The sequence below is a fragment of the Ixodes scapularis genome, unplaced genomic scaffold, assembly GCF_016920785.2.
Source record: "Ixodes scapularis isolate PalLabHiFi unplaced genomic scaffold, ASM1692078v2 PGA_scaffold8__174_contigs__length_109621045, whole genome shotgun sequence".
Taxonomy (NCBI): domain Eukaryota; kingdom Metazoa; phylum Arthropoda; class Arachnida; order Ixodida; family Ixodidae; genus Ixodes; species Ixodes scapularis.
In genome coordinates this window covers 47,088,065-47,105,298 of record NW_024609883.1, presented here as the reverse complement: position 1 = coordinate 47,105,298, position 17,234 = coordinate 47,088,065, and the positions used below count along the sequence as shown (strand labels likewise).

The 17,234-nt window shown below is 47.1% G+C and overlaps 1 protein-coding gene across 1 annotated transcript in view; it reads right to left on the bottom strand.

Annotated features, from left to right (window-relative positions):
• Nucleotides 1-1,036: 1,036 nt before the first annotated feature.
• Nucleotides 1,037-17,234, bottom strand: part of LOC121832965 (hydroxyacid oxidase 1-like) — a 34,755-nt gene continuing 18,557 nt past the window's right edge. The window contains exons 5-8 of the mRNA XM_042286973.1: nucleotides 13,263-13,354; nucleotides 9,516-9,674; nucleotides 6,816-6,885; nucleotides 1,037-1,206 (exon numbers count right to left, since the gene is read on the bottom strand). Of these exons, the coding sequence (XP_042142907.1) occupies nucleotides 1,121-1,206; nucleotides 6,816-6,885; nucleotides 9,516-9,674; nucleotides 13,263-13,354 (407 nt within the window). The 3' untranslated portion in view covers nucleotides 1,037-1,120. The remainder of the gene's footprint in view (nucleotides 1,207-6,815; nucleotides 6,886-9,515; nucleotides 9,675-13,262; nucleotides 13,355-17,234) is intronic.

The following is a 17,234-nucleotide window of genomic DNA, read 5'->3' as shown; positions in this document are numbered from 1 at the left end:
GATATAGTTTGAATTTCTGAAAACACATCCATCCCTGACGGTTTTCCCTTCATGCAAAAATGTATAGGTGTTAAACGACACGATTAGCTACCAGCAGCCTATAGCCTGTGCATTCACACTCTTTTCACTGCGCATGTCGGTTTTGTTCCGTAAATAAGTACTGACCTGCGTGCTTAAGAGTAGCCTGAGGCTACTCTTGAGCCGCGGCCAATCTGGTTGAACAACACATAAAAGACAGTTTGCAGACAGTAGAGAGTTTTAGATAACCGTTTTTGCACATTCGATAGGGTATGGTGGGCCCTCCGGTGCGAACTGTGCATGTGCCAGTGTTAGGCTGTAGCGCATGCGCAGTTTGTACCGGAGTGTTAACCATACCGTATCAAATGTGCAAAATGGTTCCCTAAAACTCTCTAGTGTTTGAGGTTTTTTTTTTATGTAATGCTCCTCTCATATTGGCAATTCAGAAAAAAAAAAAAAAACTTTCTGCAGACATGTTTGAAGTCTGCATAACTATGAAGCAAACATTCTTCGAGCATGCACGAGATGCATGAGCAGAGAATTCTGTCGTCGTGTCTGCTGCAAACACTGTGTATTTTGTACGATGTACGACCGGAGCGATTCCGGCTTTAGGGTCAACACGATATTGGTAAATATTTTCAAGGATTCGTTTTCTGCAATGTAGTAGTGAGCAATATGAACATCATCAAACAATAAAGTAATTATTTGTTGTTCTTACAACGGGGATGGTTAGTCCGCGAGAGACACGATGACATTGTTACCCACTGTAGATGAGAAATTTGGCCAGTGCAGTACAGCTGCTATAGACCTGCCCGCACGCCGGTACGATGCTCATCCACATCGAGACGGGCAGGGGTGGAAATTGAAGCCAGGGTCCATTGGGCTCTGCAGCGTGAGCTTTCACTCCAGGTGCTCCGAGTTGGCGTGCGCTGGCCCACTCGGCCACCACCGATCTTCCCCTCTCGGTTGTGTGCCTCGTTGATTTATGTTAAAAAAAAAGGAAACGAGAAGCGATGCATTGCGCGATTTCCTGTTTATTGTCGGTTTGAGGTAACGAGCCTCAAGCCGCGGGTTCTTACTTCTTATCCAGCCGCCGTCACGGCTATTTTTGGGGTCTTTTCAGAAGATCGTAGTAGTATTCTTGGTGAACAACCATCTCGGGACGGAGTTCATCGACGGAAGAACACCCTGCAAGGCACGATAACTTGTTAGTGAAAAGACTAAATTCACAGTCGAGCTGGTGGTAGCTAATCTTGTCGTATAACACCTGAGACTGTGGTGCACAAAAGAAAAGAAACTTTTAGTCGAAAGAACAGACACTGAAAGGAACGTTTCCAGACGTTCCCATCTGAGAAAGTCCCTTCGATTGAAAGTTTTTTTTTTCTGCACCACAGTTACAGGTGTTAAACTACATCACAATAACTTGCTTCGTATAGAAGCGCAATATCATTTCCCGCCTTCTTTCTGATCATACACATCGACGCACTGTTATACACAGGTGCATTGGCTACACCACTGCGTATACGCCGCCAGCAGACCTTTCCGAGATTCGCACAGCCGGCACCCCGAGATCGGCATGACGTCACGAGCTGGCATTGTACAGTGCTCAACGAAACGAAATGAACCAGCGGAGCGCGAGGGCGTATAGCTTATACCTGTGACACCATCTGCCAGGGGAAGCCGTGCTATCTGGTGTCGCGAGTCGTGCATGCGGACAGCTGAGCCAAGTACTCAGTGACTGTTCATGTTCCATGCGCAACCCATGATAACCGACATCAGAAAGATTTTTTTTATTATTATACGTGCGCATATTTATATTGTCCTAGAGGTTCAAGTTGTGAAAAACAAAAAGGAACAACACCCTTGCAGTGAGCTAGTCGTTTATAATATATAAATGCGTAGTGACAAGGCACGCGTTTTTTTTTTCTTCTTTTAAATGACTAAAACAAAATGGTTTTTTTTTCGCGTTTTTCTTATAATGGAGGCAACATATCTTTACATCTCGAAGGACGGATAAAAAATTATAAAAGGACGCTTAGCCTTCGCCTTTAATAGTTGAAAGCCCCCTCCCCCCGATACCGAAATATATAAACATAACAACTCCCGCTCGTTCCCAAGCAGTGCGAGCGTGCCTTGTGCGGCTTAATGAGTAGCGTGTCTAGATCACAAACGATTGGTCTTGGCTTCAAATTCCGCCTAAAATTTTGAAAATATATCTTTAGGGTAAATGAAATACTTTATAAAGTGAAACCATTGGAGACCTGCGGCGACATTTAATTCGCATTACATGTCACGTGACGTCAAGTTTCACGTAAGCGTTGTGGTTTTCTTTTTTTTTACATTTCCGCGCGAGAGCATGCGGCCGTGACGTCATGAGCCCACGGACCAATTCCAGATTTCCACCAGACGCAACCGACATCGGATTTTTTGTGACACGAGCCCCTTAACGCTCTCGCGTTAATAAATCGCGAGTTTCATGCGACGATTAAAGAAGTGGACAACCTTCAGTAACATGCTTTGTAGCAATCGCCTTCCGGAAGTAAATCGGGGGTCGCGCCCCGGACGCAAACAGCCACTGGCTGCTTGGCTCAGCTACGCGCATGCGCGACTAGCGACACAATATCGCACGGCTTCTCCCGGGAGATGTCGCAACATGTACGAGAGAGCCCCACGTGCTCCACTAATCCTTTTTTTTTTTTTTTTTGAGGTTGTGGGGGGATTGTGTTTCGTTTTACGTCAGGTCCGACTGCGGCCGGTGAGATCCGATGAAGCCAATCACTCAGCGGCAAAATTCTATCATCAAGGCTCTCGTCATCTTTGTACGTTTAATGCCTCCGTGTAATCCAGCCACGCAGTGAATGCCCCGTGATACTGCGCCATGTTCTGTACGCGATTGGCTTAGTCGGCGGTTGAAAACGCACGAAGACGACGGGCGTCGTGACGATGTACTTTTTGGCGCTACTTGATCGGCTCTGTCGGATCAGGCATCGGCTGCGGGCAGACCTAACGTGAAACGGAGAAGACTTTGTGTGTTGCTGCAACGTGACTTTGTTTTAGCGCGGCGGAAGTGGCGAGAGTGCCCGTTAAAGGAAAACCGAAATGTAATGTGAAGTTGCAAAAATAATGCCCGAGCGAGATCCCCGGTTGGTAACAGCATCCAAGTACGCCATTCGCACAGATGGATGACGATCAGAATATTGTATTTCTCTGAACTAAGTTTTACGATCGCGCCGATCGAGCGAACCGTCAGCTGGAAGCAGACGGTGCGAGCGAGGCCTTCTGCAGTATAGCCATGGCGCAGCTGACGTATGCTTACTTGCTCTCGCTTTCGTTCGTCGTTGTCCTGTATATACGTTTTTTTCATTCTATAGGGTGCCTTCATGTGCGTTTTGCTTAGGCTCATGACATCTGACCATTTTGTTCCCGACGCCTTCTTTTCTTTTTCTTTTTTTTTTTTTTGAGCGCGAGAAGGCGCGTTTCCGGCATGAGCTCCTGGCATTGTCGGTGCTACGGCGTCATTTTGTGACCTATGACCTCGAAATGACCTCAAGAAAGCGTGCTGTCGGTATTGGGTACTACAAAGATTGTTATCACCTCAAGCAAAGCGCACATGAAGGCACCCTAGTTTGTACTAGGGTGACTCAACGTCCTTCTGCTTGAGTGATGCCATCCCTTGTAATAACCGATGCTTACAGCACGTCCTCGCAGGGAAAATACAAAGAAATCGCTGAAAACAAAATGTCGCCGTAACTCAGTCAGCCCCCCCCCCCCCCCCCCCCCCCCCCCGTGGGCACGGCAAAGACGGCTCGTGCCGCCTCATGCTCCACACGCGCAGAGCTCCTGCGAGGTTGTCGCTCGTGCAGAAAGACCACGGTGTACCGGGGTGTCATGGCAACGATATACTTTTTTTCACTCTCGCACAGTTTCGCCGTTTGGCCGCCGGAAACACTGTCAGCCGCGGGCATGATGGCCGCGGAATAATGCAGCCTTTCGGATGCCCGTCGAGCGAACACTATCTGATTTCTCAGCTGCGAGTTCATCCCCGCCGTGTCCTCACCTAAAGAGTGTATCTCACACCGTGACCTGGAGCCTCGTACTGAGCATGCAATCCGACGACGACGACAACGTGGCCGGGTCGCAGCTTTCTGCCCTTGCTAACACAAGTCTGAATGGGCAGGCACGCGCAGCCAAAGCACTGTGGAGGCCAGCGAGCTCGTGCTGGAGACGGAGCTTCCAGTCTCAGCAAGGGTGAAAGGAGTATCATACGGCAGAACTTTATGCCTCTACCTTAGTATATGCTCGCGCTTCTAATCAGACGGCACTTCGCTGCCCCTGCCGCAGCTGCTGTTGCCTTACGTCGCCATAACATAGCCGAAGCAGCTCGACGTATGAGCAGGTACGAGCACGCTTGACGAGCACGAAACTAAAGCCTCTTTATGTTTCAAAAGTTGCACAAGGTTCGTCGATGCACGAGGCACGTGCAACGTGCAGCCCTTGGGGAAATCATGGCGGCACAGCGCAGCACTGATACAGTGTACTAGTCTAGTACACTGTAGCACTGAGCTAGATTTCAGACGCCACTAATTTCCCAGAAGTGGCACGCGGCACGTGCCTCGAGCAATTTTACAACAATGAATGGCGCCTTTTTTCCTACAAAACGGGCCGAGGGTGCCAAACACCGGTTGGATGGGTGACTAGTAGCTATGCCGTGTGTAAAGGGCGGGAGTTTACGATACCTAGCCGAGACCGCACAGAGCGCCCCCCCCCAAGCTATCCTGGATAGTCGGACAATTAACGTGGTCAAGAAGCAAGCTTCTAGAAACGCGCACCAGGGTGCAATATTTATATTTTTATTTAATGAATTTTGGACACAATCTCGCTCAAGACAATGTGCTATAAATGCCATTACAATTAAGAATCTTCACCCAAGATATCGGTTCAGTATCCCTCTAAGTTCCATCTCAAAATATCGTGCAGCGCTGACAAACGAGATGGTTTTGAGACTTGTTCTGTGCCTGAGCCTTCGATTCGCTGCACATAAGCAGAAATTAGCAAGAACGGCGATGAAGGCGAGGTTCTTCCATCATCTTCATCTAAGCGGAACTTAGCAAAAGAACAAAGATGAAGACAGGCTGGACGGATTAAATGGATTTACCCGATTAATCACCACCCTTTAATCGATTAATCGGTCTCGTTTATTTCTTCACATAATATTTCAAAAGTCAAAATTGATTCATTTTGTTTTTGCCTTCGCTGAATATGTAATAAACGGTGCAATCTACAATTTTTATACTAAATCAACCTTGATGTGTAGTTAACAACAGTTCAAAGACGCCCACACTCACAGATTATTACTTCAGCTGCAGGAGGCAAAGAGGTTCTTTCATACTCTCCGGCACGAGCGACCTCATCCGCTGCGCTAAACGGGAACTTGAACGGCGTTGAAGTGGCTGGGATGCGTGTAACCTTCTGCACTTCTCAGAAGTTAAGAATCTTGCCCTAACTTACTTTAGGCTAGTATTTGACTTAAAGTTTGCCCTTCGTAAAGGTGTACTCGCTCGCGTCTGCGTGCTGAAAGCGTGCAATTTTTACTTTCTTTTTGATCGTCCAAAATATTACCGAATAAACGATACAAACTATTAATCACGATCAAAGTATTATTTGATTAGTCGGAAGGTTAATTGTTCAATTTTCCAGCCATAATTACGTGAATCAGGTGAAAAATACGGCTTTTTTAAAACCACAAGGTGATAGAGTTTGTTAATGCTTTGAAACCGGTAATTTTATAGGCTTATTTTCTCTTTCCATAACCAGCTTCAGTTAATACTCATTGAGACAAACAATCTGTCGATATATTGAAAAGTATGAGTTCTGGTATGTCCTTCGCATCGAGGTTCCGTATCATTTTCACTCATTGATTAATAATTATGTGAGCTAAGCCCACATCTATTCATTTATTACATTAAACACTGAGCGAACCTGAATTGAGCCTCACTATATTGAAAGCAGTTATAGACTATAAAGCATTCTTTATTAATACCAAACTAGAAGCAAAAAAAAAAGGAAATAATTTATACAACTTGTGTTTAACTCTTTAAAGGGGCTTTTAATAAATACATTTTCTAAATTGAAAAAAAAAACTGTAATGAAGATTTTAGTGACACGAAATAAGCGAACATATTTTTAAATTTATTTATTACAATAGCAAGGCAAAGTCCTTATTTTTGAGGACGTAAACGTAAAATGCGGTGTTCAATGCTCAGTAGATCGCAGAGCGTAACTGCTTTGGTCCACTACATTTAACAACAGCGTTACAATCCACGCTCGAGGTGTCGGTTGTAAAACTGAAGTAGGAACTTGAATAAACACACAAAGCAGCCCCTGAATTATGCTTAAAATCTTGATCTATATTTTTAGTCAATTTTTTCTTCCGACCTTTTGTATTCCGGAACAATTACGTTTTTAATTTTACCGGTATATACTCCTGCATCGGGGTGTAAAAATACAGTTGACTGAACGGCGCCTCCTCGCCATGAAGCAAGTGCGTCGAAGGTTCGCTCACATTTTTGACAAACCCCGTGAGAGGGCGCACCATTAGAGGAGCTCCAGGAATCGCTTTTATTCGCCCACACGTTTTCAAGGCCGCGCGGATCCCCAACCCGTCAGTGCCCCTGGCGGGAGATGCGCGAAGCCCGATTGGAATTTCAGCCCCCTTTTCTGACCTAGTTGCGACACCTGTCCCTTCCTCCACCGTCCTTCTGCTTACGCAACTTGTGAGATACCAGGTGCACACTCACCCATCAGTGCGAGTGCCCGGTCCAGCTCTTCCCTGAGTATCTCGAGCATCCTACTCACGCCGGCTTGACCCTGGAAGGTGCGTTAGGAAAAGATTGACATTCCAAGCAGGCCCTACATACGTCTGCAGGACAGAATCGCGCCTACAATTGACTGCAGCTTTACTCCTAATCCCCTCAAGAACGGTTTACTAAGAAACGATCCGACTTCTCGCCGGAGCACTTCTAATTTACTCCTTTATGTGGTGAATTAAGATCTGTCTGAGCGAATTCGAGACTCGCTTGCCGTTATATTTTATCAAGACACACACGTTTCAATTGCAGGGAGCAAAGCTTCCTCTTCCGACAACAAAGTCTTGCAAGAAGTTGTGCAGTGCATAAACATTGCGTCAACTTCCTTGTTTTCTGACGTAACAACGAGTATAGATGCAAGGCATTTCCACGTGGTCACCCTTTCTACACACACTAAACGTAACACTATGTGTAAGGACACCTCTGCTTATTGGTCACGCAAATATGATAACGTGTGAAAAAGGAAGAGAATCACCGTCCGTTATCCCACCCTTAGTGTGACGTCATGGGAAAGAGCAAGCAGGCCTTTTGAGTATCTGGGTCGTGGGGGTAAAATCGCGACGGAGCTAAATGAAATGCGCGCACCCTTATTCACAATGGGGGTAGTTCTTCTCTGCCACCGCAGCTCGGCGGGGTCGCTGCAATCTCAACCCTCCTGAGCGTTTTAACTCGTCCTAGCAAGACCCCATAATCTCACCATGTTGACCACTTGGCTCCGAGGTTGAATTGGAGGAATTTCAAGGTTATAGATTGAGCTTCAGGCCTCGATGCCGCCGGCCGGCAGGGACTTCAAATGATGATGAACCAAACATTTCAGTGTCTATAATAAGTGGCGCACGATCTTTCTACGAGGCAGCAGCCGCGGATGTGCGCGAGCACATGCAATGAAATGGACATCGTATCCCCCATTGACGCTTGATGTGACAGTGAAATGAATGAGCTTCAGGAAAACGGAGTATTAAGAGAAGCTTTTCATCTCTACATTGGGATCTCGTGTAAAAGGTAAGTAATTAATTAATCTAACAAACCCGTAGCTTTCACTTGTGGAGATAAAAAGCCTGTTTTTATTCAGCATTGGACCGAATCCCACACATTTCACGTTTACTTTAAGCGCGAATGGGGGACTATATGACGTCAATTTCGTTGCGTGTACTCGCGTGCACCGGCGGCTGCTGGCTCGTGGAAAGAACGTGCGCCACTTATTATAGACGATAAATTGTTTTGTTCAGTATTCATTTAAGACGGGGTCCCATACACCATACAAAAGACAGTCTGCATGCATACAGATTCGAAAGCTCGTCACAACGAAATCCGTGCTTCAAATGCCCCGTGGCAATGAGTTGAAGGGAAAACTTCGGCACGCGGCATTCAAGCTACGAATATTCTGGTGACAAATTCTCATAACCAAGCGTCTGCTTATTGTAAGCCGGAAATTATTTCAATCAGCGCGCTACAATTGTTTCATTCGAGTACATTGGCACATAGTTTCAACCAAGGGGGTCAGAGCAGTTGTTCAGGTTGGTTCAGGCAGTATGCGGAGGGGTGGCGTTATCGTGCCCTTACGCATTAGAAAAAAAACTCTCACTGCTCGTAAATCGAAAGTAAAGGCCGTAAGGAATGCGGCTGTCTAGCCCGGCGGTGGTAAGACAAGTCTCGCATGTCTGTGGCTGAGCGCAGAAGCGCGCACGCAGTAAATTTTAAGAGTCAGTTCGTGCAAAACCTAAAGGAGTAGACAGGACGCCTCGAGCCGCGGTCAAAAATAGATCACACAAAAGCCAGCTTGCAGATAAGTCTGAATCGTGTTTATTTCTCGTACGATGTGACATAGATTATGCAACTGTGACATAGGTTATGCAAAAACAAATAAGGCGCGAATGCTACTTTATACGTTCTTAAAGCGATCGACGTCCATCTGTCCTTGAGATATGGCTACGACGATACAACACTGTTGGGAGCATACCATACAACGTGGTAGTACACCTGCTCAAAACATACGTTAGACTGTGGTCGCGCGCGGGCAGTCAGGAAACCGCCTTTCCTCTCAGTAGGACTTCGAAAAAGTCTCCGCGCGTGTACATAGGAAACGGACCACTGGGGTGGGTCACGCTAGACGTCTGGTTTAACACGCTGATTCAGTCCGACTCAGAATTTTCATTGTTGCATTTCTCTACCGGTTATATATATTTTATTATTCTTCAAACAAGTGAAGTGGGCTCCTGTTCATGTTCGCTGACCGGAGCGGCAGAAAGGGAAGTTTTACACAAAGTAGAGAAAATGTCCTCTGACGTGAGGCCCAAACGATGTCTGCTGATTTTCAGCGAGCATAATACAAGTAACTCAATTTAAAAAATATATATTTAAACACAGAGCTATAAATATATCTGCCAACGTTTTACTGACATTAACAACTGGAAGTCAAATGGAACGCTTCAACCCGAAGTAAACGAAAACACATCTGCACACTTTCTTTTGATGCTGTCAACAAAACCTGGGGGTCTAGACAGAAAAAAAAGAGAAAAACAATCTAGGATTAAGAAAAGAAATATGTAACTGAAAGTACGAAATCACTTTGTTAAGGAGGTCGACCGCAATGATCGATGACCGTTCGACGTGCGCGAGCATGTAGCTTACGTTGTACGCCAGTCCCCAGATGTTGGGTCGTGCGACGAAGACCGCTCTGGCTCCCAGGGCAAGCGCCTTGATGATGTCTGTGCCCCGACGCACGCCTCCGTCCATGTAGACCTCGACGCGACCCCGGACCGCCCTCACGACCTCGGGGAGGGCCTCGATCTACGCACCAAACGGGGCACAGAGAGCAGTCCCTTATTCTCTTAGAATTCGCAGGAACGCCCTCAAAGGCATATAATGGAGTTTTAGTAGATCGTTCCGGTGACTCGGATAGTGATACCCAATACCCCGCCGACGTCCTCGCGCGTGCTCCATCTCGTCATCGGGTACTGTTACCCGAGGCATCGGAACGACCTATTAAAGTTGCCTAATAGGGAGTTTCCGTACACCACCTTTCTTCCTCCGTTACCCGTTCCGCAGCGAAGGCAAGGATACTGCGCATGCGCGCCGCTAGATTTGTCTCGGGGGTTCAGGATCTCGTAACGGATTGCAGAAGGAAACAGGATGAATGAATAAATGAATGAATGAATGAATGCCGGCTGTTCTCTTTGAATCGGGCGGAGACTGGCGCCACCTAGCCATAAAGACGACATATTTTTCCCATAAAGACGACACCGAGCGGCGGAAGCTCGACGTTTGATTTGTGTTCGCAAGGGTATTTGCGCTACTTCTACGGCGATCCTCCGCCACACAGTCGTGGAGGAGGCCCGAGAAGTTGTGCAGCACCCCTTTCGAACACCAATCGCACTTGGGGTTTTCGCCGCTGCGTGAGGTGGAAATAAATTTTGACCTCTCAAGCTCTCCTTAACGCACACATACCCATACGGGAATACACATACCCCCCCCCCCCCCCAACTTTAATTGAAAAAAAAAGGTCCATTCCGCTCGCTTCACGCATTCATTGCTCCCTGACGCACGTACCGACGCGGCTAAAATGATTCAAGCAAATACGTCCATAGGTAAACGCTCTAAGAAAATGCCTGGACGTATCGTTTTCCCCGGGGCACGTGACAGGTCAATCATAGCAATGTTATAGAGCGCTTCCAACAAATGACAACTCACAAAAATGGTTAGACTCGAAAACCTAATCAGCTCCGGATAGGGACCACATGACATATTTTTATGTTGTCCCTCGGAAATCTATTTATATATTTATTGTTCAGTTCAGAGTAGGGCAGGCCCAGACATCTGGCCCAAGTCTGAAAGGCTAGTTTAAAGGGATACTGAACCGAAATTTTGAGCTCACCAAACAAGGCCGGGCGGATAGGCGGGAAGCTTCAAAACCAAAAAATATCCTTCATAAGGCGATATATGTAAGGGATCGCCGTATTTTTTGGAAAAGAAGTGCGCAATTGAACCCAGCCGACGAGGCCAACGCGACAAGTGACGTCACGATTTCCATTCTCTCTCCTCCTCGCTACGTCCCGTCAAGCTGGTGAACCGAAGCGAGGAGGAGAGAAGCGAGGCCGCTTCTCCTCATTCTCAAATTCTCCCGGAGGACAGTTACGTCATAGAACTCGCTTGATCGCGCCCTTCTTTTCCAAAAGTAGCGTCTGGTTCAACACTTCTGCAGCTTTACTTTGCAAAATCCAAATTTCGGTTCAGTGTCCTTACTTAAAAGCAGATGCCATTGGAAATCACTTTTTTCGGTACCAGGAGAGTTGTTTAGAGTCTTCGTCAAACTGATTGCTGCCTGACACAGATAAGTTGATATGACGTGACTTGCATATAAGCAAGTCACGTCATATCAACTTTTATAGCAGCTTTTATAACAACCAGCTTTTATAACAATATATCTGGCTAATTAGGAATGTTCCTACTTTATTGCATACATGGGACGAAGGACACAACAGTTTTTTTCTTGTTAATGTTGCGGTGTAAGCTAAGAAAAGTTTTATTTGACGATAAATCTCCGTGCCTTGAATTAGAAGATATGTGGCAAGATTCCAGGTAATTTTTTCTGCAAAAAAAATTAAACTCCCCTTCAAAAAAAAAAGAATTCTTGTTTAAATTTTTTGCGCAAACAACACCAATTCCAGTCCAAGGGGAACATAACACCACTAGTTTTTGCCTTCAAATCCACTGTTGTGTCAGTTTCAAGCAAGAATGCAGTGATTACATGCGTTCGCTACGTCAACCGTGATTGTACAGTGATGTGTAATGACGTTTTCAATCAATCTTTATCATGCGCTTTAAGCATTCTTCAAAAATAATCTATTTTGTTGGGATAATTACATCATTTTCAATTTTTTTTTCCTTTTTAGTAAACAAATAGAGTCATAACACGAATAGTGTGCGCAGTTGGCATTTAAGAAAATAAATACGCTTGCAGAAATAATAAATCGTTACTAGGACGGTAAATTCACCCGTGCTGCCTTCTCTTCTACGCCCTAGCTCGGCCCTTATGGCCTTTTATTTCGTCTATGCGGAAAGACCGCTGAGTACTTCCTGGTCTAGGAGGTGTAGGTAGTAGTCGCCAGGGGGAGAATACGACAAAAGCGACTGCTTCTTAAGCCTCTCTTTGTCCTATATGTGGAGTTCTTGATAAATGAGGTGCGCCCCTCTCCCCCCTTCCCCACCCTGCTCCCGACCCGTCGTTTGCGGGTGCCGAAAGTTGAAAGTATTAAAGGGATGGTGAACCGAAATTTGGATTTCAAAAAAACAATGCTGGAGATGTAGGCGGGACGCTTCAATCCCTACAACGCTACTAGTAAGGCGATACCTCAAATGGACGGCCGTATTTCTGGAAAAAGAAGTCGAGATTGAACCAGGCCGACGAGGCGCGTGACCGTCAAGATACCTAGTTTCCTCCTCTCTTCGTTTCGCTCCCTCAAGGCCGCGAGGCGGAGAAGACGCGAGGCCGTTCCCTCTCCTTCTCGGAGAAACATGACGTCAAGATTCCTACCAAATGCGGGCCTTTTTTTGAAAAATACGGTCATTCGTTCGAGATATCGCTGTATGAGTGACGTTTTGGTGTTTGTAGCATCCCGCTGTACGCTTTTGCCGTGTATTTTTGGGAAATCCAGATTTTGGTTCAGCATCCTTTAAACGTTTTTTTTGGATCTGGACGCACCCGGATTCCGCAGTAGCCAATCAAGGGATTGGCTACTGCCCTTCTCGCAAACCATGTCCGGGAGTGGAGTAGGAGAGAGGGTAGGTTTATCGCTTCTCGGATCCCGACAGAAGAAAAAGAAACGCTTAAGAAGCAGTTGCTTTTGTTGTATTCTCCCTCTCAAAGTAGCTCAAAAATTCTATAGATTTCTGCCTTTCCTGCCCCATCCACTACTCCGCTTTTTTCCCTTTTCTCATTGCGGCTAATGCAACATAGGAGGGTATGCACTTGCGCTAGTTGGTGATCCATGTCTTTTTTTAGGGTCAAAGCGCTAAAAACGGACAAGTGAAAGAGACGAACAACACAGAGCGCTACTTGCACCTGAAGTTTATTCGTGAATAAACTTCAGTTTCAAGTAGCGCTCTGTGTCGTTCGTTTTTTTTTTACTTGTCCGTTGTTTTTAGCGCTTTTACCCTCAAAACCAACGCAACAGCCAACCCACTCGAACCCGCCTTCGCCCGTTGCCAGTGGGCAAGCTGCGTCGTCCAAACAGTGCCACACAATTTTGTGCGGCAACAAGCTACGAAAATCATAAAAAAAGAGAACACACAGAACGGGTTCCGGGTTTTAGACTGGTTTTGCGGTTCGGATTGCATCGCCCATTACCAAGTGAATTAAGCAACAGCAACGGTACTTACACTTGACGGGACACCGTCCAGTTGTCGACCGCCGTGGTTGGAAACTAAAATGGCTGAGACTCCGTGCTTGATCGCTTCCTCCGCATCTTCGGCTGTAAGAGTTGGAACATTGAACCCACGTTCAAGGCACATTGCGTTCGACTGTGATCGACTGTTCATTAGCACACTGGTGCAATCAGTAAGATAGCAACGAAACCCTTTCAATTGCATCACGTGCTTGGTATCCTTCCGCCTGACTTTTGCTGCGCGTGTGACGAAGTGTAATCACAGACAGAAAGCTCGCACTCGGGAAGCAAAATATACGTTCTTATCATGTCGCCGACTCCAAAATGAAGGTTTTGCAGTATCTGCGAAATCCCATCTGCGCGCTCTCTAGCAGATACGCGAAACGCAAGTTCGTCTGCTTTTCGCGCAGGGATTGCACAGACATCAGAACGCCGAGCCCTGATTCGCTCTGATGAGGGGATAGTGGATAGACCTCAATCCTAGCTGCCTTGAGGTCAACCCACTGGCCTTCCAATCGGAACCAATCAAAGCTCGGCGTTCTGACGTCACCGCAACTCCTTTTCAAGCAGCAGACGAACTTGCTCTCCGTATAGGCCTTTCCAATAATCACCTCCTGGGCGCTGCCATATTTTTTCCCTCTGACCTGTGGAAGGCTTTCTGAGCGTGCTCAGAAGCCCTCTTCGACAAAATATAAGCCGCCTCGTATGCGTCCAGAGCCCAGTGACTCGTCATTTTTCGCCTGGGTGGTAAGCGCTGGAAAGGTCTATACAATTGCTAGAACTATATCGAGTTCATCGCGAAATAATAGCGCGTAAAATGTACGCAGATGTTAAGCGTTCCAGGACTTTCTCGCTGGAGCGAGAGCGTGCTTTGTCGTCGTGAGCCGTCACAGCCGTCACGACGACCAGCGTGCTATGTCGTCGTGAGCCGTCACAAGCGGTCGTAGCACAATCGATCCCGGTCAAGCGCAAATCTCTGACACAGCCTTTAGCAGAACGTCACCGCGACGTGACCACCGATACTGCTTGAAGTCGGGGGGGCCTCGGGAGATACCCTTACGGATTTCGGCGGAGGGTCTGAGACCCCTTTGGGGAGTCGATACAACCGTCGCGCCACGAGCGGCGAAGTTGAGAATCATTTGGGCGCTTTTGTGACGCAGCCAAACAATGACACAGCCTAACTGCATGTGCATACTATTACTTTAAAGGCAAGCTGTTGTCAAAATACGTCCCGCTCCCCCCCCCCCTCCCCGCCCCGTAAGTCATCACAACAGAGATCCCCTGACACAACCGAAGAACGCTTTGCCGTATTACACGTGTTGTGCGCGTCTAGGACGACAAAACAAAGGAAGCCTTTTTTATTTTATTTTCATCCAGAGTGAGCGAGTTGTCTGCAATGCTGAATCGTAAAATCACCGATAATAGAAGTAGCCCACGTGTGCGGCGTAAGTAGAACCGACGTCATCTACAGAAACAGAATCACATTTCTGCGAGATGGCAGTTTCATTGAATCGCGTTATCATTTTCTAACCGACTAATTTCTAGTTACTAGGGACGACCAGAAGCTAGAGAAATCGTAATTGGGAAAAGATAATTTTTTAACATATGTTGCTGAAAAGGAAACAAATCTTTAAAAGAAACGCGAGAGTGAGTGCAACAAAATCTTCATATCTCTCTCCTTTCAGCTTAGCGCAAGAGTGACTGCTGCAATGATTCAATAGGACGGCACAAGCGGATCTTCCGCCGTAAACGAGCAGAAAATATTGGCGCTTTACATGGACAGCTCAAAATTTCACAGTCAGCATTTCAGTTTTTCCGTGTGAATATTCAAGGCCTAGTTCTCCTGTAAAAAAGAATTAAAGCAAAACAGCTTGCCAGAGTCAAGGTTGGGCGTGTTCGGAGACGACAGAGTTAGCGAGGCTTCACTTGTGGCGCTATCTCCCGATAGGCGCAGCGAGCAGGCGAAGCACGTAGTTGTCTGCTCTCTGCGCCTATCGGGAGATGGTGCCACAAATAAATAGCGCCGCTAACTTTGTCGTCTCCAAACGCACCCAACCTTGACTTTGGCAAGTTCTTTTTTGCTCTAATTTTTTACAAGCAAAGAACCACGCCTTGAAATTTCACACGGTAAAATAGACCTGCTCAGTGTGAAAGCTAGAGCTTTCCGCTTCGGCCACTTTATTTATAGGGTGCCTGCAATGGCGAAGCTCGATTTAAAATGGGCAGTAAAAATCGACGCCTGCCCGTAGCAATATAAACTTTTTCGTCAAAGCGGCATTTCACCGGTGAGTTTTACCTCGTAAAATTACAAGGCGTGGCTGCTTTTCTGTATAAGATAGGGTAAAAAAAACTTGTCAGGGTCAACGGCGGACGGCGACACAAATGACCGAGTCGAGTGGCGGGGCGCGTTTGGCGCACGTATTGACACGTGGCGTCGGGAGCAGCGTCGGAAGGTGTAGCCGACCAGCGAAAGAAAGCAGACAAGACGAATACGAAATCCGTCGGCAGCAAGAGCACCGTCTTGATGCAGATGCGCGTTCCGTTTTGTTTTTGTTGCTTCAAGTTTTGCTAATATTGTCCTCAATCATTCTAAGCCAGATGTGCATTACAAATATGTTATGTTCATTTTAATGCGGAGGGCAAGTTCGTCTGCTCCTTGCGCAGGGGGTAGCGGTGACGTCAGAACGCCGAGCCCTGATTGGCTGATCGAGCCCCCCTATCTGAGCGTCGTCTGCTTCTTTGCAACGTCGTCTGCTCGCAACGTCGTCTGCGTCTGTCTTACGTTTCCTGCGACTTTCGGAAGTGCAGAGGCCAGATTCACGAAACGATCTTACGCCAAAAATGTGCGTAAGACAAAACTTAAGAACAAATTCGTATTCACGAAACGAAATTTTCGTAAGTTTTGCGCAGGTTACGGCGAAATCCTACGACAGCTCCGAAGCTGTTACGCACTTCTTACGATCAAGTCAGCATGGCCGACAGCGTCGCGGTCGCGACGACCCACGGACGTTTATTTTTCTACGTGAGCTTCTCACGCGTCCTGACTTCAAGCAGCAAAAAAAGTAAAAATTACTTGAAACAGAGCACGACGAACAAGAACGCTGGATCCACAGACACCGGGGAAAAGCTCCAACGGCAAAGATTCCACCGAACGCGACCAAACGAGCTGGGCAGTTAGGCCTAGGAGGCACTCCGCGACTCGGCGACCGTCTGCCCACGACCGGCTGACGTGCTGAATGGAATATGCCCCCGCGCGACCCTTGTGAACCCTTCCCGTGTTATACTTTGATCGCTGACCTCAATTTTAGATTAAGAGGTCAATTTCTTCCTATTGTTATCTCCTTGTTTCCCGAGGCAACGGTGACTCTCGCCGGTGAAAAAGCGGCGAATCTCCGACAGACGCAGGAAAGGTAAAGCAGCCATCGCTTTGACTAGCAGACGTAAAGCAGACGACTATAACTGCGCCAACCCGCCGGCGCCGTTAAAGAGTGAGGGGTCTCGCCGCACACGAATGGAGGTAAAAAGTATTTGGGAGGGAACTTGCGGACACTAAGCAAACAAACCTCGGCGCCCCGGGACACCTCGCCAGTGAGTCCTTTGACTTCCCTCCTTGATGCGCGTCTGCTAGTTGTTAGACGAAAACAACGTACCGCTCGAGTTATTTCGTCTGCCCTCCCTTAAAGGCCAAGTCGAGTTCGCTCCGAAAGTCGCAGGAAAGGTAAGACGGACGCAGACGATGTTGCGAGCAGACGACGTTGCAAAGGAGCAAACGACGCTGAGATAGGGGGTCGCGATCAGCCAATCAGGGTTCGGCGTTCTGACGTCACCGCTACTTCCTTTCTCATGCGCAGAAGATGAAAATGAGCCCACTTGCGAGGCGTATAGACAACGGCCGTCGCAAGCAGTCTCGATATTAAAAAAAAAAGCCAGAACAAGGAGGTAGTACCATGTATCAATACCTGCGCCA